At 42.0% G+C, this 22520-nt stretch overlaps 2 protein-coding genes across 3 annotated transcripts in view; one reads left to right on the top strand and one right to left on the bottom strand.

The window, feature by feature from the left end:
* Positions 1–45: 45 nt before the first annotated feature.
* Positions 46–8535, bottom strand: NDUFB9 (NADH:ubiquinone oxidoreductase subunit B9). The gene is made up of 4 exons (XM_059995178.1): positions 8387–8535; positions 5224–5416; positions 4549–4662; positions 46–270 (listed from the first exon to the last, which is right to left on the bottom strand). Exons 1-4 carry the CDS (start codon positions 8485–8487, stop codon positions 139–141), a joined length of 540 nt encoding a protein of 179 aa, XP_059851161.1. The 5' UTR covers positions 8488–8535; the 3' UTR covers positions 46–138.
* A 55-nt stretch (positions 8536–8590) lies between these two features.
* TATDN1 (TatD DNase domain containing 1) overlaps positions 8591–22520 on the top strand; it is a 37929-nt gene continuing 23999 nt past the window's right edge. For both annotated transcript variants that reach the window (XR_009516649.1, XM_059995168.1), the window contains exons 1-3: positions 8591–8645; positions 18726–18791; positions 19360–19409. Coding sequence is in view for 1 of the 2 variants with exons in the window: in XM_059995168.1 (XP_059851151.1) it covers positions 8624–8645; positions 18726–18791; positions 19360–19409 (138 nt within the window). In the remaining variant the exon portion in view is untranslated. The remainder of the gene's footprint in view (positions 8646–18725; positions 18792–19359; positions 19410–22520) is intronic.

The raw sequence follows: 22520 nt of genomic DNA, 5'->3' as shown, positions 1-22520 counted from the left end.
CAGTCACCTGGCATCATGTTACTCTTCAGAAGAACACGTCAGTCATAACCATATGGAGTTATTTTATTAGGGCAAGTGTATGTCCTGTAACTTATTTCACTTGCGAGCGTGACTGGTGAGGCATCTTCCTCTCTTTCTCTACATGGGCTGCTCCCGGGGCCTGGTCACAACATGCCACCACAGTGGGGGCAAATCACCTTCCTTTCGGGCTGGGGGCAAAGCTTCAGTTCTGGGACCACCAAGCGGGGTTTCCTCCTGCAGCTGCTTAACCTAGAAGGGGGGGTAAGGAAGGAACAATTAGAAAAGGAGTTGAACTGACTGTCCAATCTCTCTGCTACAGGGAAGTGTCGGCATTGTTTCTACTGTGTCACATGACACACCCTGATCCTCACTACTGAAAAGTGTTGTTTGTATATACCTGCATTATCTTTTTTTTTAATGTAGTGTCCTTGTCTCTTGTAACATTCTTTATTTTAAAGTCTATTTTATCTGATATGAGTATTGCCACTCCAGCTTTTGATTTCCATTTGCATGGAATATCTTTTCCCATCCCTTCACTTTCAGTCTGTATGTGTCCCTAGGTCTGAAGTGGATCTCTTGTAGACAGCATATATGTGGGTCTTGTTTTTGTATCCATTCAGCAAGCCTGTGTCTTTTGGTTGGAGCATTTAATCCATTCACGTTTAAGGTAATTATCGATATGTATGTTCCTATGACCATTTTCTTAATTGTTTGGGGTTTGTTTTTGTAGATCCTTTTCTTCTCTTGTGTTTCCCACTTAACAGAAGTTCCTTTGGCATTTGTTGTAGAGCTGGTTTGGTGGTGCTGAATTCTCTTAGCTTTTGCTTGTCTGTAAAGCTTTTGATTTCTCCTTCGAATCTGAATGAGAGCCTTGCCGGGCAGAGTAATCTTGGTTGTAGGTTCTTCCCTTTCATCACTTTAAGTATATCATGCCACTCCCTTCTGGCTTGTAGAGTTTCTGCTGAGAAATCAGCTGTTAACCTTATGGGAGTTCCCTTGTATGTTATTTTTCGTTTTTCCCTTGCTGCTTTCAATAATTTTTCTTTGTCTTTAATTTTTGCCAATTTGATTACTATGTGTCTTGGCGTGTTTCTCCTTGGGTTTATCCTGTATGGGACTCGCTGTACTTCCTGGACTTGGGTGGCTATTTCCTTTTCCATGTATGGAAGTTTTCGACTATAATCTCTTCAAATATTTTCTCTGGTCCCTTCTCTCTCTCTTCTCCTTCTGGGACCCCTATAATGCGAATGTTGTTGCATTTAATGTTGTCCCAGAGGTCTCTTAGGCTGTCTTCATTTCTTTTCATTCTTTCTTTCTTTCTTCTGTTCCACAGCACTGAATCCCACCATTTTGTCTTCCAGGTCCCTTATCCGTTCTTCTGCCTCCATTATTCTGCTATTGATTCCTTCTAGTGTAGTTTTCATTTCAGTTATTGTATTGTTCATCTCTGTTTGTTCTTTAATTCTTCTAGGTCATTGTTAAACACTTCTTGCATCTTCTCGATCTTTGCCTCCATTGTTTTTCCAAGGTCCTGGATCATCTTCACTATCATTATTCTGAATTCTTTTTCTGGAAGGCTGCCTATCTCCACTTCATTTAGTTGTTTTTCTGGGGTTTTATCTTGTTCCTTCATCTGGTACACAGCCCTCTGCCTTTTCATCTTGTCATCTTTCTGTAAATGTGGTTTTTGTTCCACAGGCTGCAGGATTGTAGTTCTTCTTGCTTCTACTCTCTGCCCTCCGGTGGATGAGGCTATCTTAAGAGGCTTGATGGGAGGGACTCTATAACTGCATTATCTTTATGCCCACATTTTAACTCGGACACAAAAGCTGTTCTCCTTAAATGTTTTCCCATTCTTAAAACAGCAATGCTGAGAACAAACCCTCCTACCCCACCTCTTACTCATTAAGCAAAACCCTGACAATTACCATTCCAATTCCCCCTTGTTATGGTTCCCCCACCTCTTCCCCCCAAAAATGTTTATTTTTGTGTCTCAGCTAAGAGGTCTCCAAAAGCACTATTAAGAAGCTTCAATTTGAATACATTAGGGATGTTAATTTAAAAGCCCCCCAAATAGCAATGAGGACAAGAAATAACATGAAATCACAGGTACAAGTGTGCTCAGTTCTGCCCCCACTGCCCAGCCACCCCTTTTCCAGCGATCTCCAAGACCATCACTGTCCTAATAGAGGAGGAGACCTAAGACACCCACTTTCCAGATCCATGATTTTTTGAAGCTTCCTCCAAAAAAACCAACTCTGGATTGTGGCTAATCTGAGCCTCAAGCACATGTGCTGTTTAATAATGTCAAAGAGACGGAACTGGTAAAGGAGGAATGTTTTGGGGAGAAGTGGTTATCACAGTGACCACCTGCAGGATGAATCTGCTGCTCTCCATGAATCAATATGCCTTGAGTTCCCAAATGCTGACATACTTCTTAGAAAACACTGCCCTCCTTGGTCACAAAATCATGAATTTAAGTAACCCACTATCCAACCAGTGTCCCCTTCCAGCTCATTTGCTTAAATGCCCCCTTGAAAATAGTTCTTGAAACTCACAGATGCTGCCAGTTCACAGGTCCTCACACCCCACTTGCCCTTCTTTCTGCAGCAGCCTCTCTGTCTACTTCCCTCCTTTATCCAGCTAGATTCCATCACGACAATCACTCCCTCTCAAATAAGTTCCTCGTCACTCTTGACAGTGGACAACCACACCGTCTACCTTCAAACCTGCAACCATACAGCTCAGTATTGCTAAAAAGAAAAAAAAATACTGGAACAAACTGGTGTCACAACATGTTAATTATTCCCAACTTCACATGGGCCTTCACCACCACATGGCAATCTTACTACTATTCTCCAGCAAGCTCATCCTCTGCCCACAATTATCACACCTTTTCCACATTCTCCAAACATGCTTTGCCCACTTCCTGGCTTTTCCTGACTTCACTTAAAAAAGAGAAGCCATCACATCGAAGTCTGTCATTTCCCCATCATCAAAACTTCTAACCCAAATGTATTTATACACATCTTTTGTCCAATTAGAATGGAGGAAGAATCCCTTCTCCTTCCAAAGGCCCCCACACATGCTTGGGATCCCACCCCTCTTCTCAAAAACTTTCCTCTCTTCAGCACTACCAATTTCTCCCTCACCCCAGATCTAATCAGCATATACGCATCATTTATCTTAAAAGAAAGTAATCCCCCAGCCTCCAGTTACTGCCCCATTTCTTCGTTCTCCTCAGGAAATCTTCTCAAGAGTCATCACTCCCTCCTGTTTACTCTTCCTCACCTTCTGATCAGTCTTCGTGTGATAGAAATGGCTCTAATCAAGGCCACTAATGCCCTTCCTGTAGCCAAAACCTTTGGATGTTATTTCTAGTACTCACTCTATTCCATCAAATCAAAGATGACTTGGCCCCAGCCATTCTTGTTTATTTTTTTTTGGCCATGTGGCACAGCATGTGGGATCTTAGTTCCCCCACCAGGGATCGAACCCATGTCCCATGCAGTGGAAGTGCAGAGTCTTAACCACTGGGCTGACAGGGAAATCCCCCGGCCATTCCTGAAACACTTTCTCTTGGATCTAAGGATCTCAAACATTTCTGTGGCTTTCCCTCCACTTCCTTTATGGGGGAGAGGGCACCCAGAAGTGACCCTCATTCTGTGGCTTTTAAAACAACTGATAACTCCCACATTTCTATTTTGAGCTCAAATCTCTCCTTTGAGTTGAGTTCCAGATTCGTACATCCAAAGTTACCCTCTGACACCTGCACCTGATGTCTCACAGGATTCTCAAATTTAACATTTGTAAATTTAACATTTAAAACTGAACACTTGATTGTCCCTTTGATATCTGTTTTTCCCCCTCTTCCTTATCTCAATAAACACCACAACCATCCTCCAGATGTTGAAGTTTAAAACCTGGAAATCATTCTTGATTTTTCCCTGTCCTTCACTACCCACCACCCCCACCCCCCATCCAATCCCTCTTCACATCCCTGCAGACAATATCCTGAATTTACTTCCTTCCATATCCACTGCATCCACCCTAGTGCTAGTTGCCATAATCCTTGGACTAATCTACTGCAATAACCCCAAACTGGTCTCGCCAATTCTCCACTTGCCCTCTCCAATATATTTTTCACACTACAGCAAGATTGACTTTTTTAAAATATAAATCAGACATCATGAGTGGAAAAATACCCAAGGTGCTGGTGGAGAAGGTTAAGGGACTGTAGGGCAGAGCAAGGTCAGGCAGAGGACTATGGAGGGGAAGGAGGGAAGAAGCAAAATCAGAGAACAGAAAAGCCAGAAGACCAGGGAACACATTTTAACCTATTTCTAAGATGGCTGTAAATGTTACATTTAACACACTTGAAAGAGAAAGTACATCTGAGAGGCAAGGGGCCAGAGTAACTGTCGGAGCTGGAATCTGGACCTCTGCACGTGGGGAACCAAACCTCAGCTCCTTCCAGGTGTTGACCATGTGGGCCAAACTACATGGTAAAACACAGGCAAGATTCACCTCTCGCTCCCAGCTTTCTCTCCGCAGTTTCTTCCACTGCTCTCTCTTGGCAAAGTAATCAGGATACATTGCCTTCTCGGAAGGATGCCAGTTATCTAAGCACCACTCGGGAACCTGTCAGGAGAGGAAATCACGGCGTCATTCCACAGGACACATTTACATGTCAAGGGTAGGGCCTGCTCAAGAGACAGAAGACAAAAATCAAGGTGCATTTTTATAACCATTCCAAGTATCAGACTGTTTCTGACACTAAGCAAAACAGCAGAGGACCGAGACAAAGGAGAATGCCTTAGAGTGAAACAGCCTAGGGATGAAAAACAGCAAGGTCAGTCCAAAGAGAACTGGCATCATTCCTCCCCTACCTGAGTTCTCTAAAGATCCAGCGTGGCTGTATGTTATTTGGAAATATCATTTAGAATACTAAGCACCAATTGAAATTGGTTAACTTTAAGGTCCAAAAATGAGTTATTTACCAATTCCTTTAGCACTTTGCTTTGCCAGAAAGTTTACTGCAAGACCTTGGCACTGAATTGGGAAAGAAAAGTCGTGATGGCATCTGGGAGAGAGAAAACTGACACTAACTGTCAGGAAAGAAATGTCCTAGCTGCCCCTAAAAGGGCAAGTGGTTTCCAAGGCTGAGGTTCGGGATTTGAGACACCTGTGGTCCTCACCTACCTTGTAACACTCGTATCTCTCATAGGAGGTACCCCCAGGAGACTCAGGGAAGATGTATGGCTGAGGATGCTGACAGTGCCAGAACTCTTCCTCTGCCTCCCTCAGCAGCTGGGTGGCCTTCACCATGTCCTTTTCATCCTTATGTTCATCAAACCGAGCTCTCATCAAACAAGCAAAGTACCGGTACTTGTCCCTTAAACCAAAATGATTTTGGAGATTAGAAATGGTATCTACTCAATTAGGCAGTATCACTGTCTGACAAGAGGCAGTACTTCCACTAACACCTTTCAGGTGAGTAGCGTGACTTCCCAGCCCCTCCCTGGACCCTGTCAATGGAGCAGCCACATCATTACGACGGCTTCCCTGACAGACCCCAAACACCAGCAACAAAAAGCTACTGTATTACTGATAAATACAACCTAACCCCTTTCCCTTGTCTCCTCTATCGCCTCTGTAGGCTCATTCAACATTCATTCAATGACAACTTACTGCATTTCCTCCTACCTTGTGCTAGGCACTGTGCTAAATTCTGGAGACACAAAGATGTAGAAGGCACGTATTACTGATACATGGTGCAAAGAGTGTTGCTCAAATCAGACAGACCTGGGTTTCAATTCTGACTGACACTAGCTGCCTGACCTTAGGCAAGTTTTGGTCAGGTTCTAGAAGAAACCATGGGCAGAGATCATTTACGGGGCTTTAAAATTTTTTTTTATTTTTTATTGTAGTTGATTCACAATGTTGTGTTAGTTTCTGGTGTACAGCAAAGTGATTCCGTTATACATAGATATATATACTTTTTCATTATAGTTTATCATAAGATATTAAATAATTGTTCCCTGTGCTATACAGTAGGACCCTGTTGTTTAGTTTATATACAGTAGTCTGTATCTGCTAATCCCAAACTCCTAATTAATCCCTCCCCCCAATTTCCCCTTTGGTAACCATAAATTTTTCTTTGTCTGTGAGTCTGTTTCTGTTTTGTAATTAAGTTCATTTGTACCTTATTTTAGATTCCACATATAAGTGATATTTATCTTTCCGTTTGACTTACTTCACTTAATATATAATCTCTAGGTCCATCCATGTTGCTGCAAGTGGCATTATTTCATTCTTTTTTATGGCTCAGTAGTAATGGGGCTTTGATAATCCAGGCCACAGATGACAAGGGCTTGAAGCAGGCAACAGTGATGGATGGTGACAAGAGAAAAACATTTAGACTACAAAGTTACAAGAGTAGGCTATGGAGTCAGATAGCTTAAGACTGTTTCAGCTCTGCAGTTCCTAGCTGTGTAACCTAGGGTAAATTATTTAAAGTCTTTAGGCCATGGGTTCCTCCTCCATAAAAGAGTTAATAACAGTATCTATATCTTAGGGTTGTCCTAAAGGTTGGATAAGCTAAAACATATCAGCACACTTCAGACAGTGCTTGGTACATCCTTGGTGCCCAACGTAAGCTACGAACATTATTACACTGGGGAGAGAATTTACAAAAATCAGTGTCCAACGGCATACAAGTATGTATGTTGTTGGCAGAGGGGTAAGTAGGGAGTACTTGAAAATAATGCTAAGACTTAAAGCTGAGTGACTGTATTACTAGTAATGCCATTGGCTGAGGCAGGGAATTTGGGAAGAGAATCAAAATGAGGTAGTGAAAAGAAAAATACGTTCAGTTTTAGAGAACTGTAGGTAATCTAGCAAACAGCTGGAAATACAGCTCTACAGACAAGTGAGCATAGGTGGTAACTCAAGTCCCAGCGTTAGATGAGGCTGCCCAAAGTATACACAGCAATGACCAAGGGCCTAGGATGGACCCACACAGAACAAATAGCACTATGAGGGCAAATGGAAGGAAAAAAATCAGGCAAGTACTGAGAAAAGATGTCAGTGAGATTTAAAGAAATGACGAGTCAGTGTTGTCACAGTAACTACTTTTATCCTTTCCTCCAATATTAATATTCTCAGATGTAGTTCAACAATACCTGAATGCCTGATGGCTTGACTTCCTTCATCTTTATGAAAGATAATTCTGTATGTTATCTGTTTGTTTATATGTCCATCTTCCTCATTAATCCATAAATTGCTACAGCTGAGAAAGAAGCCTTATTAACTTTTGTCAACCACCACAGAACCTGAATTGCAAATTTTCAGATGAATAAAAGAATTAGGGAAGTAACTAACCCTACAGCCTTGAACCTGGCCATCTTCCTGCCTAGCAAAGAGAAGTAGGTCAATGACTTTACAATAATCCCAAATATACAATCTGGGCTTCCAGGATCCTCTCCACAACTCTTCCAGATGCACTCAGTTTCCCATTGTTTAGAGGTTTTTCTCAGAAGCCCTTCTCCTGACACTAGGTTTTAGGATTCTGCTAAGGGCACGGAGGCCTGGCATTCATACATCTTGGGTTGTCACCCCACCATGCATTGCATCTAGATCACGAAAACCTATATGTTTTAAGACTGTGTTCTAAGACTAGTCCCAGATGGACAGAGGGAGGAAAGAAGTAGAGAATTATGTGGGAGGTAAAGAATTCGGTGGGATGTGAAGCTAATGAAAAGGACTGAATGAAGCTAAAAAGAGAAAAGCTGATGGGAGGGGTGATGATGATGTTTTGGAGTTAAGACACCTGAGTTGTAATCCTGGCTCGGCCACTTAACCAGCTGCTGGGCCTTGAGCAAGTCAGTCTCTTGCCTCTTATTTTAGCCTCTTATTTTCTCATGTATAAAATAAGGCTAAATAATCCCTAACACCCAGAGTTGTGAGAACTAAAGAAAATAACGCATTTATGATTACTGCCAGTACCAGGAACGAGAAAGTCACGAAGGAAGCTATTATTTAGTGAGCGCTGGAGGCATGACCATTTCCATGTTTGGCACTTCCTTTCTCTTAATCGTCATGCAACCCTCTGCGCTGGGTCCCGCGTCCGTTTTCCTGATTAGAAAACTGAGGCCCGGGCCAGATAAACAAGTCTTCAAAGTGTCCCAGATGTGGGCGACGAAACCTGCATTCGAACCCGGGTCTAGGGGAGGGCTCCACGGGGCAAGGGGCCGCCTTCCCACCCCGTCCCAGAAGTCCTTGAGCCGCTCGGTCCCCAGAGCCTCTCAGCCTTTGTGGCGGTCCCCGGGGTCACCTCCCCGCGCCCTGGGTCCCCCTCGCCCACCTGTGGATGCACCACGACTCCAGGTGGCGCAGCGCCCGCTTATAAAGCCGCAGCACCTTCTGCTGGTGGGTCAGGTAGGCAGCCGGCACCGAGAGCGCCATGACTACCACTTCACCTTCAGCGGCCGCGGGGTATGCCGGGAAGCCGGACGCCGGCGGCGAGGGGGCGGGGCTTCCGGCGGGCGGGGCGACGGACGGTCGCTTCCGCTTCCGCCAGGGAGGAGCTGGGGCCGCAGTCATGAGTCGCTTCAAATTCGTAGGTAAGACTTTTCCCGGGTTTGGGGCCTTTCTTTCGGTTCCCGGGTCTCGCGCACCGCGGCCCCAGGGCCCAGGACGTGAGCTCTCCGGCTTTTTTTTTTTTTTTTTTTTTTTTTTTGCGGTACGCGGGCCTCTCACTGTTGTGGCCTCTCCCGTTGCGGAGCACAGGCTCCGGACGTGGAGACTCAGCGGCCATGGCTCACGGGCCCAGCCGCTCCGCGGCATGTGGGATCTTCCCGGACCGGGGCACGAACCCTTGTCCCCTGCAAAGGCAGGCGGACTCTCAACCACTGCGCCACCAGGGAAGCCCGCTGTCCGGCTTTTTGAGGGTTGAAAGTGCACTCAGTGGAGGAGGGTGAGGGGAGGCCTCTGGGTGTCGGTAATGTTCTGGATCTCAGTATGGGTGCTGGCTTCACGGGTGTGCTGCTTTGTGAAAATTCACGAGCTGCGCAGTTACGGTTTATGCTTTTTCCAACATATGTGTTGTGTTCAATAAAAAAAAAGGAAATAAAACTACTAAAAAGCAAACGAAAGGCCTGTCACTATGTTCTCCTCCATCCCACGTGCACCTCCCCGCGGTTTCCCGTTTCTTTGGCGGAGAGGAAGATGGCTTCGAGGGACTCGTTGACTCAGTAATTCATATCACAGTAACTGGGCGCCTCTGGTGGGCCAGGCACTGGCCTAGGAACACAGACACGGCCCCTGCTCTGCTGGCATCACCATCTGGTGGGGGAACTGGAGGACACACACAGTGGGAAGAGAAACAAGTTTTATACTTGGCAAGTACAATAATCTATTTGGCATCGGTAGAACAAGAGATGGGAAATTCGACAGAAACTAAAGGAGTAAGCATATTTAGTACCAGACTTAGGAAAGCCTGGGGGAGGTTGTAAGAGCTAGGATTGGAAGGGTGACTTGGAACTCGAGTGTGTTGCTGAGTTTAATTTTCTGTGTATAGAGTAGAGCTTCACTGAAGGCTTTTGACAAGGAGCATTCATTAAGTAAATCATTGAATGCCAGTTACATATTGGGAGCCTTGAGCTATGGCATACAGCAGTGGGTGAAGCTGGACGTGATCCTTGTCTTTGTGAAGTTTCCAGCTACCTGAAGGTGGAAAACGACAGTGATCACGTCTCTGCTTTAGTAAGGTAGACAGCTGTTGTGTAGGTTTGGTGGGTCATAGGGACAGACAGGGAAGCATTTCAGAGCTTGAACAAGGGCACTGGAAAAGGGAGAGAGAAATGGAAGAGAGGTACATATGCAGCATTTAGCAGCTGAGTCTTCATGGCAGGTAAGGAAGAGTGAACAGTCAGAGATGACTCGGTGTTGGGATAAATACCTACCTAAACATGAAATGGAAGCATGGGTAGTTTGGCAGTGGGTGGGAGTTGTAACGAGATCCATTTGGATTAGGTTAAATTTGAGATTCTTACAGGACATCCAGGTGGAGACATTTACTGGGCAATTGGAAATGCCTGGCACTCAGGAGAGAGCTTGGGATTATAAACTTAGAACAGTTACTTTAGGCAATATTTTTTACAGAGACATTGTACTAAGTATGTGGAATTATAAAGAATCTAGTGGTGCAGTTAGTTTTCAGACTGGAGAGGTATGTACAGTCAAAGCAAATGCAGGGGAGAATGTTTAAGTAGCACATTGTTAAAGTGCCACAAAAGAGGTTTTTAAAAATGCTGTGGGAGAGCCTGGGGTGGGGTTGGGGGATGGGAAGGTCATCAGAGGTTTAGACACTATCCAGGTGTGGTGTCTCTCAGCCTGTTTATTGCAATCTGTGATATAATTGATGGGGGAGATGGGGTAAGAGCCATGAAACACCTCACAAAAGACAATTATTTTTTCTTTTAAAGGTTTGTGTTTGTATTGTAATAAAAAAACTAAATCCCTGCCTCAGGTTTTGTCTCCTTAAATCCATGCTCTGTGGTGTAGCCTCCAGAGTGGTCTTTATAAAAACCAAGTCAGCTACATTTTTCTTGTGCTTCAAATCTTTCAGTCACTGTCCTCAGGACAGTTGAAGTGCCTTAACATAGCATACAGAGCTTTCTGTGGTGTGGTCCTGCCCGCTTTTCCGGCCTCATCCTTTTTATGCTCTATAAACACTTGGAGGTGCTGTTTCTTGCCTATGATAAGGTTTTAGAGTGGCAGTTTGGGGTTGTAATGTCCCCTCTGCCTCTAATCTCCTCTTGCCTGTTTGATTTTTACCTGTTCTTTAAGACTACATAACTCTACCCTTTACTTCACCCCGTTATTTTATAATTAAGATATGTATGTGCCTTTCCCACTAGACCACACTCTTTTAAGGCAGGTACTTGGTGGTATTTATCTTTGTTTCCCAGGGGCTTAGTACAGTGACTGTTCAATGGAAGTATGAATGAGTGGGTAAAACAAGATGTGTTATTTTAGTACTAAGTTTGTAAGAAAATTTATAAAGGAATCTCAACCAGATAAGCTAGAAAAGACTTCTTAAAGAAGGTGGGCTTAATTGGAACAATTTTTTTTTGTATGCTCTCCTTCATTTCCACTCTCCTGAGGTAACCGGTGTCTAAAGTTTATATCCTTCCCATATTTTAAAATTTATACAGAATCATAAAAATATGCAAATATATTCGATGTGTTTTTTACAACAAAAATGGAATCATACTATACATTCTATCTTTGTTTTGTGACTTACTGATGGTTAATATTTATTCCATGCCATTTAAAAAGTTCTGCCTATGACCCACTACTCAAATCTCTGCCCAAAATAGTCATGAGCAGTACTTTGGAAAACAACATATTAGGCCCATGGACAGTTGGTCCATGAACAAGCTTTACATGGAACAGTTGCATGAAGAATTAAACCAGTGGAGGAAGTTCCCTGGTGGTCTAGTGGTTGCAATTCGGGGATTTTATTGCCATTGCCCGGGTTCAGTCCCTGATCGGGCAACTGAAATCCCACAAGACGCCTGGCACGGCCAAAAATTTTTAAATTTAATAATAGTAGTAGAAAAACCAGTGTTATAAGAGCAGCCTTAGATTTTGATTTAGGACAGCTGACTCTCACCAGGTTGTAATCCTAAATTTCCCCCTTCTCAAATTACGTAACCAATGGCTGCCCCTTACAACTACAACCAGTGTTTCTAATGTGGGGAAGGAGGGCGGGAAGCAGATGTATTTGTGTTTTATGGGAAACACTGCTCCCTCCTAGAGGACACTTCAACATTGTGTCCTCGGTTATACTTGAGACTAATTTCTGTGACATTGAGTATCATACCACAGATGACTATATCCTCAGTCTGAAAGCAATAAGAATCTATGCTTAATCATTGCAAAGTGATAGAACTTGGGATGGAGTGGAAGGTCCCTTTTCAGTGCTGGCTGGTTCATGCTCTGAAACTCACCCACCAAAGGTCACTTAAGGACATAAGAGTGGAGTATACCCCAGGGGTCATGGGGTGGCAGCAGTGATGTGTAAATCTGGATGCATTTACAACATTTCTTTGGATGTCCTGTGTTTAACTTTGAAATAACATAGTGCCCTTCTAAAATTAAAAGATATTTTATCCCCTAAATCTTCCAAAGTAAAATTGATACTCCAGGGAATCTCAGGGTGTTACATACTCTGGAATACCCCTCGTTTGAGAAGCATAGGTTTAAGGTGATTCCTATCTAGTAGCCTCTGCACTCCCTCCCACCAAATGAGCCAGTGAGCAGCTGGCAGTAATTAGTAGCAACTACCCCTTGGGGCCAACCAGCTGGGGGCTGTTAGGTATCTAAGATTTATCAGTAGTTGTGTTATTTTAACGGGATTCTGATCCTGCCCTGTGTCCCTAGAAGCAGGCTGATTGGGGCTGCTGGCCATCTCTTACAAATCCCATCTCGCTAGGGACTGGACCTTATTTTCTATTCCCTGTCTTGGATTCCCTTGAGCAACCTTGTCATTCATTCATTCATTCATTCTACAAATATTTACTGAATCTCTGCTGTGTGCCACCTGATGTGCTAAATGCTAGGACTCAGTGGTGGGTAGAAACCAGGTTACAGTCTAGTGGTGGAGACAGCCTCTTAAGTGCACTAATGACTTTACCACAGTGACAGAGAAGAGGGCACTGAAGAAAAGGAATATGGTTCTCTGGGCGTTTGATGAGGAACAGAACTTAGACTGGGAGGTCTGAAAAAGCTTCCTTGAGGAAGTGTCACTTGGACTGAGCTCTGAAAGATTAAGAGTTAAGTAGGCAAAGAAAGGCAAGGGGAAGGTTCCAAATACAACAGCCTGTGCAAACATTCTGTGGCAGAAGGGTGCACAGCACTTTTGAGAAACTGAAAGAAGACCAGCGGGTCTGGAGCAGAGAGAAATGGGGAAGGGGTTGAGGGAGGAGGGAGAATTGTACAGAATCAGCTAGAGGTTTGCAGAGCTAAGATCCTACCATGTTAAGGGTGTATCAGGAGTGACAGGTAAGAGTACCATGATCTGATTTATGAATGAAAAGAAACCTTCAGTCAGGTGGAGAACAGAATGAAAGGGGGTCAGAGTAGCATCCAAGCTGGAGTTGGTTGCTTCAGGTGTTATGGTGGTAGTGGAGATGGAAAAAAGTGCACGGATTGAGAGCTTAGGAGATAAAATCCACCTACTTGGTATATACAGATTGAGAGAGAAGGTGATGCCATAGATTGTCTTAGTCCGTTTTGAGCTGTTGTAACAAAATAGCACAGACTGGGTAGCTTATAAACAACAGAAATTTACTTCTCACAGTTCTGGAGGCTGGGAAATCTAAGATCAGAGTGCTGGCATGATTACGTTCTGGTGAGGACCCTCTTCCTGGTTCGTGGCTGGTGCCCTCTTACTGTGTCCTCACATGGAAGAAGGGGCAAAGGATCTCTCTGGAGCCTCTTTTACAAGGTGGTCTTGTCCAAAACAATATCCAATCTGGAGCCATGTATTTGAGTGTCCTTCAGATTTTGGATCTAGCACAGAAATTGGCCAGCTTTCCCTTAAAGGGTCATATGATATATATTTTTTATTTTGCAGGCTATACATCTGTTGCAACTACTCAACTCTGACCTGTCACTCAAAAACAGCCATAGATAGATACTATATAAACAAATGGGTGTGGCCATGTTCCAATAAAACTTTGTGAACACTGTGAAACCTTAGTTTCTTATAATTTTTACATGTCATAAGAGCTATTCTTCTTTTGACTTTTTTTTTTTCAACTTTTAAACGATTCTTACCTTAGGGGCAAACAAAAATAGACAATGGCACGCAGGCCGTAGCTTGCCAACCCCTTGATCTAGCGCATTTCTTCATGGCACTGCCTTGCAGAAGCAACTTGGTCTGCCATGTAGTGGTGGTTAGCTTGTTCTCTAATCGCTTTTATTTCCTGTAAACTTGAAGTTATATCTAAAGGCTAAAACAATCGTAAATTCTCTACTTGCTGTCCCTTTGTATCCCTAGATCATGGTGACAGTGGTATGACATGATTCATTGAGACCAGTGAGGCATCAGTTTGGAGATGTATTTTTCTTTTGGTTACAAACAGTTTTCCACTCTTTTATTGTTTTGAAAAATAAAACTCATTAATACTGGCAACAGTTTTTAGCAGTAATGCAGTAATGCTTTTAAAGCCAGCTAATTAAGGAGAAAATTAATGGAAAAGAAACATTCCTTATCCTTATAAGATGGCATGCCACTAAATGTATGAATCCCTCAGTATTCCCCCCCCAATCAGAGTTAGTGATTTTCTGCTTTGCCTTTTTTTCTTCCTGTCGTGCTCTCTCACCCTTACCTCTCATGTACTTAGTTTTTCAAGCTAGAAGTCGATGTTTGTACAGGATTTAATTTTTTTAGTTTACTGACAGTAGGCATACATCTGATAGGAATTTTTGAATTTAAAAGATACTGTCCCTTATATATCAGAACATTTCGAACAAGTTAAATAAACAGGATTTTGACTGGTTTATTTTCGTGGTTGCATCCTGAATCATAACCAAACTGACTTACATTTGGCTATTTAATAATTAGGTCTTGATTGGGAGTGTTAACCACTTAAGGTAGTATGACAGTATAGCTAATGTTGACTAAAATTCCATTTGTTGTTCGCATGTTACAGAATTTATACTGTGTCCAGTAATAATACTAATAATACTAATAATAATTACATTTTATAAGGCTTTTAATTTGCAAGATACTTTCACATTCATTTTCCAATTTGAGCCACATTTCACTCCTGGAAGGAGAAATTTTATGCCCACCCTCCCTATTAGTGAGGAAACTGAGGCTCAGAGGCCTACTCATTTGCCCCCAAATCATTCAGCTGATGAGTCATAATTACAAGAATTCTGATTCCAAAGCCCATTCTCTTTCCAAAACTGCAGTTCCCCATTTTATTGTATTTCTTGGAAGTTGCTCACAGATTGAATATTTTTTGATGATCAATTTGAACTTTTCTTTGACGCCTCTAAGTTGACTTGTTAATTATCTTAATCACTCTGTTGGTGTTTTCTGGGGAGTCGGTGGGTGGGGAGTGAGAGGCCCAGAGGCCACCCAGGATAGGAGAGAGGAGATAGAAGTGAATCACAGTGTCCAGAAAAAGAAGCTACTTGCCTGCATAGGGGAGGAAAAACTTCCTTCTACCCTCTTAGGTTCTGTGGCTGGGCCTAAGAATAAAACTGACATAAGGCAGATTAACAGGAGAAAAGCATACTTTTTTTTTTTTTTCCACATACATGGGAGTTTTCAAAAGGAAAATGAAGACCCAAAGAAGCTTTTAGACCAGAAAGCTTACCGAAAGGCCAAGTGGGGATGTGATAAGACAAAGGGACTTAAGTTATGCAAATTGTGGGACAGTGACTAGGAAAAAATGGGGAAACTAATGGAAGATAGGAGTTATTTTGGGTTTGGTTGTACAGATCCATTTCCACTTGACTCCCAGTCTCTGGTGATAAGAATGTTCTTCTCTTCCTGGTACAGGGAGAGTACCTTTCTCATGGGAAATTTTATGACCTATTTTAGGTAGAAAAGGAGAGATTAGGGATCCTTTCCTGCATTTGCTGTTTCTTAAGTGCCTTCAGCTCAAAATAACCAATATGGCAAAGCAGCATATTTTGGGGTGACATCCTGAGCCCCTTCACCAAACTTGACTAAGGTGAAGCAGCCTATCCATCAGAGGATAGAAAGCAGCTTTAATAACTGGCTGGGGAATACACTTCAGGCAAACCACATGTCAGAAAGGAAAGGGCCAAGAGCTATAAGTCACAAGAAATTCTTACGTAAAAAGGAAGAAATTAGTGGCTGAGCCAGTGCAGGATATCGTAAAGCCCAAGGCTCACCTGGGTCCAAAGCTGAATATAGATCTTTGATGTACACAATGACTCGGGGCCTCAAAGACTGACCCACGTCAGGAAGAGGTAGGTTCTACCTCAGTTTATGAAGGCTTCATAAACTGAGCCTCCAAGTTAATCTTCAATTTGCTTTTAAAATTAGTATCATAAAGTTCACTAGTTAAATTTGCTTGCTGTTTCATTTGTTTTTCACTTTGTTTTCTAGCAAAAGATTGCTTTAGAAAAATTCTGATCTCTTTGCTGCACAAATAAAATGGGCCAGAAGAGACACAGGCTGTTTCTGTGTTCCTAATCCCATCCGTGACGGGTGACCGTAGACTGAGCGTATGAAGGGGTATTGCAGGCAGAAAGACCTCTGCACCCTTCCCTGGATTCCTTTCTCAGTCTGCCCCTCCTTACTTGAAAGTAGATGCTGATTTCTTGTGATTTGGGCCATTCCACTGAACCCCTACGTTGTATTTATAGTATTCGGTAACATTTGTGTGTTAATAGCCCTATAAAGGGTATCAATTGTGAATTCATCTCCTACCCTCTATTGACATATATGCTGTTGCCCAAATATCTTTGAAGTTTTTTGCATTGTGCCTTTCTCTTGCTGTTACAAATGACTAGAATACTCTCCCCACCATCTCTTGGATTTTCCAAATTCCCATTCATCTTTCAAGGTCTGGCTTAATGTTGAAGCAGCACAGCTTGTTGAGGGCTAGCTTGGTAGAAATCAGTGAGAATATACCAAGAAGCAGCTGAAACTCAGCAGAAATAATTTGGGGGTCTGTGGGTAGGCAACTGTCCTACCCAACCATGAACCTGGAGGTTCTCCTAGTGCTAAAAGCTAAAGGGTGTATATTTTACATAGGGAAGGTGTTTTTGTTGCCCATGGCCATCACAAGCTGACTTCACATCTCGTTATTCCCCTCGTCGCCTTATACTCTGCAGCAGGATTTATCAAGAACAGCACTTGGTGTGGGGGTAAGATTATTCTTTGTTGCGAGAGGCTATCCTGTGCATTGTAGGATATTTAGCAGCACCCATGGCCTCAAGCCTAGATGCCAATTGCACTCCCCTCTGTGTGACAACTAGAAATGAATACAGACATTGCTGAATGTTGGGGTGGGGGAAGGCTGGGAGGGGAGAGGTTAGAAGAAGAGAGGCACTGCAGAGTCGCTCTGCATTGTGAACCTCAGCTCCACAGGCACAGTGAGTCTCTTCCAGTTCTCCGGATGCGGTGTGTACCTACACACACCTGTATGTAGAATGCCTCTTCTGTTTGTCAGCTTCTAAGCTTTAGCTTTCAAGATCTAGCTCTTATGTGAACCTTTTTCATCATTCTTGCCAAAACTGTTAGTGCTACTTCTTTGTGCTCCAAAGCACAAAGCTGTAAAATAATTATTTACAGGCTTAAAAGTGTATAGAGAGGGCTTCCCTTGTGGCACAGTGGTTAAGAATCCGCCTGCCAATGCATGAGACACGGGTTCAAGCCCTGGTCCGGGAAGATCCTACATGCCACGGAGCAATTAAGCCCGTGTGCCACAACTACTGAGCCTGTGCTCTAGAGCCCGCGAGCCACAACTACTGAAGCCCGTGTGCCCTAGAGCCCGTGCTCTGCAACAAGAGAAGCCACTGCAATGAGAAGCCTGCGCACCGCAACAAAGTAGCCCCCGCTCGCCACAACTAGAGAAAGCCCACACACAGCCACGCAGCCAAAAATAAGTAAATTTAAAAAAAAACAAGTGTATAGAGATCCTACTATATACCAGCTATCGTGCTAGGTTCTAGGGATACAGCATTGAAGAAGATAAACATTTCTTGCCTCATGTTGCTCACAGTCCAGCTTCTTATATATCACGAATTATTTGTAGTTCCCATATAGACTGAATTCCTGGAAGGCAGGGACCAAGCGTCAGGTCTTGTTCATCACCCCCTAACTCCTTACATAGTATTTGACATAGTGTTGGTCTTCCTAAGTATTTGGTGAATAAAGGAAATAAATAATTTATTGCCCTCTCTGCGTCCCCACTCGTATTACCCTAATTCAGGTTCTCTTCATTGCAGATATGAGCTCTTGCCTGTTTCCAAGTAAACTATCCTGACTCCATTTGCCCCCTTTAATCCCACCTTCTACAAAGACACCAGAATGAGATGTACAGAATACAAATCTTAGAAGCCATCAGTGCTTCCTGTTGCATCTGGTATTTTAAAGACAAGTGTCTGTAACATAGCTGAGTCTGCCCTTTTCTGGTCGCTCCCTTCCCTACACTTCTCTCCACCAGTCAGAACAGCCTGTAACAGCTCTCCATGATCACCGTGCTATTTCAGACCCCAGAAGCTTTCCTTCTGCTGCTTCCTCTTATCTGCAATTTCCTGTCTTCTACTGGGTAATTCCAACTCATCCTTTAAGATTCAGTTCAAGAATCCATTCTTTCTGGAAGCCCCTTATGGGCTAACTACCAGACTAAGTTGGTGGGCCTCCTCTGTGTCCCACCGTGCTAGTATCTACTTGTGATTTCTTAATTGTTAATGGGAACGCCTTCCCAATTCTACAGTGAGTTTCTTGAGAGCAGGACTTAATATCTTTCATCTTTGTATCCCAGGTGTCTAGCATAGTGACTGACAAACAGTAGGCACTTAGATTTTGTTTGAATGAATGAATGTGTGAATGAAAAGGTTAGTAACAGGACTTTTCTTTAAAGTAAAAGTTTCAAATAGAGGCTCTTAATGATCATGTGTTTTATTTTTGCTTTCTACAGACATTGGTATCAACTTGACAGATCCTGTGTTCAGAGGAATTTATAGGGGGGTTCAAAAGCATCAAGGTAAATGTTTCTTTTATTAAGGTAAATAGTTTATCTGTGAAGACAAACTTTCTGACTCAAGGGAGACCATAAGAAGCTTCACCCACTCTTACAATTGAAATATTAAAGAATTTATTATGCATCTTGGATAAAACTATAAACAAAGTGAAACACATATAAGCTATATTGGTAAAACATGATCATGAACATTTATAAAATACCTATTACAACAAAGTGTTATCAAGCCCTTCTTATCTGTAGAAGTTTATAACTTTGAATATAGAACTTTAGATAACCATATGCATAAAAGGCAAACCATAAAGCCAAACAGACTTTTCCCCTTTGTGGTCAACAGAATAAAAATACAATTGAATGGATAACTGTTCATCTATTTTGCCTTATATGGGTTTCTTTTTTTTTAAAGTATCGCTAGGTCTTTGCTTATATGATAAGCACTCATCAAATAGTATTGATTTGACTTCAGTAAATATGATTTTTCTATGTATTTTTCTTTCAATAAAGGATAACTAAATTATGGGTAAGTGAATTTATAGTTACATTTTCTTAATGTGGGGTTCATCTTTTACAGATGACTTACGGGATGTAATAGAGAGAGCTGTTCAGATTGGTGTTAAAAAGGTAACATTTCATTTTTGTTACCCTTATGGGTTTTTTTTTAAAAAAACTAAATTTTGGTTAAAATACTGCAGAAAAGAAGAGAAAGCCAAACCACATTTAGCATTTTGTGATATGTATCGTCAACATGTAATATTATCAAGTTAATGAAATAAAATATCAAAATATTCTGTTCTCAGCAATTTAAGTGACACAAACCTTGTGAGTGGATGTTCCATGTGATCAGAAGTGTAGTAAATGGCCAAGTTTCCCTGGAAAAGTTTTTTAAAACCCATCTAAATTACCAGGCTTCTTAAGAGGCAACTGTTAGTAGATTTTGTAACAATTTAGCGTTTGTTAGAAGTAAGCAATCATCAAAAAGACATGTATCTAATCACCAAGTTTAGCTTTTATACTATGTATAACATTTCAAATAACTGAGACAACACTTTAATTTTTATGGTGGTAATTTGATAATCGGGAGAATTCCTACTACTTTTAGAGTGTTCTAAGCAAAAGAATTTTAGTTTGGTGTCAAATTTTTTGAATAGATATTTCTTTTTAATCAGTATTTTTTTTAAGTAGCAAGCTAGCCCACACATGCACACAAGAAATAAGATTAAGTTCCAAAGGGGACTTCCCTGGTGGTCCAGTGGGTAAGACTGCACGCTCCCAAAGCAGGGAGCCTTGCTTCGATCCCTGGTCAGGGAACTAGATCCCACATGCAGCAACTAAAAGAACCCGCATGCCGGAACTAAGACCCAGCACAGCCAAATAAATAAATATTTAAAAAAAAAAAAAAGATTACGCTCCATAGTGTATCAGGGCACTTAGTAGCTACTGTTTCTAAGTTAAATAAACCTCAGTTTTAAAAAGTGATACTCCTGGCTAAATGAGTTCTGCAGTCTCCAAATTATATTAGTTATTATTCAGAAGTAATAAGGATAAAAGTTACAACATAATTTCTCATTATGTGGTCATTCTTTGCTTGGTAAATCACTTTATAAAATGTTTTTCTGCAAACTCTGAAATACCAAGCTCCTAAATTTTGTCAACTGAAAAAAACTGCACAACCTAAAGGTTGAGAATTATGTTTTATTTGGCATACTTGCTGAATTACCAGGCTTCTTAAGAGGCAACTAGTAGTTGCCTAATCCTCTCAGGTGGCTCTGAGGGACTGCTCCGAAGAGGGAAGGGAGGAGCCAGGATATATGGGAGTTTCGCCAAAAAAACCCAAAACAAAACAAAAAAAAACAGGTAGTGGAACATCAAAAGATTACTCCTAGTTAAAGAAAAAAATCTCAAGTTAATGAATTTAGCACTTTTCTACATATGGGAAGATGCAAGAGTCTGGGCTCATTGAAATCATTCCTGTGATGTGCACCTTCACTATCTAGAGCAAGTATCCTGTTTTTTCGCCATCCTGAGTCTCCTCAGGGTGCACAGTCTGAGGCGGCTGCAGCGGCTGAGGGCTTGATGACCATAACATCCTGTGTTGACTGATACGGCAGGAGACATTTTTCGTAGACAGTTTTCGTGTGTCAGAATAGTTTAATCTTAACATTTATAACACCCACATGGATTTAGGAATGACTGAACTGAAGAACTGAAATCAAATTTACTTGGACATGGTTCCAAATTGAAATTTAATCCAATGCCTTGTAGCTTTATGGTAGTGATTAAAAGCACAGTTACAGCATCACAAACCTTGGTTCCAGCCCCAGCTTCCTTCTTCAGAGCTTTGTAACCTGGGGTGCTTCATCTCTCTAGACTTCAGTTTTCTCATCCCTAAATCAAGAATGATAATAATAGCTAATAAACAGAATTGTTGTGAAGATTAAATAAAATATAGAATGCAAAGCAGTTGATATTGTACCTGGCATAAAGTAAGCAACATTTATTATGTTTATAGTGGAAGCTGTCATTGTCGTCATCATCATCGTCGTCATCATCGTAAACTGGGAGAGGAAAGTATATGTCCCTTAGTCTTGTCCTTAGATTTGATTACAAACTATTTTACATAATTGAAAACTGGATGTGGGCACCTGATCCTTTTTTTTAATTTTTATTGGCATACGGTTGATTTATAACATGTTTCAGGTGTACAGCAAAGTGAATCAGTTATACATATATCCACTCTTTTTTAGATTCTTTCCCCATATAGGACATTACAGAGTATTTTATTTTAATTAATTAATTTATTTTTGGCTGTGTTGGGTCTTCGTTGCTGTGCGCAGGCTTTCTCTAGTTGTGGCGAGCGGGGGCTACTCTTCATTGTGGTGTGTGGGCTTCTCATTGCGGTTGGTTCTCTTGTTGCGGAGCACGGGCTCTAGGCACACAGGCTTCAGTAGTTGTGGCATGCGGGCTCAGTAGTTGTGGCTTGCGGGCTCTAGAGCGCAGGCTCAGTAGTTGTGGCACACGGGGTTAGTGGCTCTGCGGCACGTGGGATCTTCTGGGACCAGGGATCGATCCCGTGTCCCCTGCATTGACAGGCGGATTCTTAACCACTGTGCCACCAGGGAAGTCCCCACCTCATCCTTTATTGAAGAATTAGGTAGTGTTAGTAAACAATAGTTTTCTCAATATTTTTGTTAATATATACTATGTTTTACAGGCAGAATAGATACTCAGTGTCTATCATTTCAGAAGTTTATCACTCTGTGAAAATGTCTGTTTATCATTTGCACTATCTCCTGTGTTTTCTGTGTGTTCTATTTACGTGTGTACCTAGAATGAATTCTTCATTTTAGCTCAGTGAGTCTCTTGAAGTATGCTTTAAAATATATACCTCAGTGTGTTTAAATCACTTCTTCAGAAGAATGTGCACTTAAGCAGCACTGCCTCAGTAGTCACCATCAACACATAGCTCTTTAGTGACATTTTCCCTTAAACAGGTTAGCAAAGATGGTGTTCTAACTGCAGTGGACTCTGATAGCTACCTCTGTAGAAGGGCTTCCTTGCCAAGAGCTATACATTTCCCTACAAAGAATTTTATCAATATACATTAATCCAGTGATTATTCATATTCTTTAAGATTATTGAGGACCCTAAAGAGCTCTTATGTGGGTTCTATCTATTGATATATATTGTATTAGAGATTAAAACAGAAAAGTTTTAAATGCAGTTGTCTTTGAA

This window comes from Delphinus delphis, chromosome 17, assembly GCF_949987515.2.
Source record: "Delphinus delphis chromosome 17, mDelDel1.2, whole genome shotgun sequence".
Classification (NCBI taxonomy): domain Eukaryota; kingdom Metazoa; phylum Chordata; class Mammalia; order Artiodactyla; family Delphinidae; genus Delphinus; species Delphinus delphis.
This window is presented reverse-complemented; position numbering and strand designations above follow the sequence as displayed.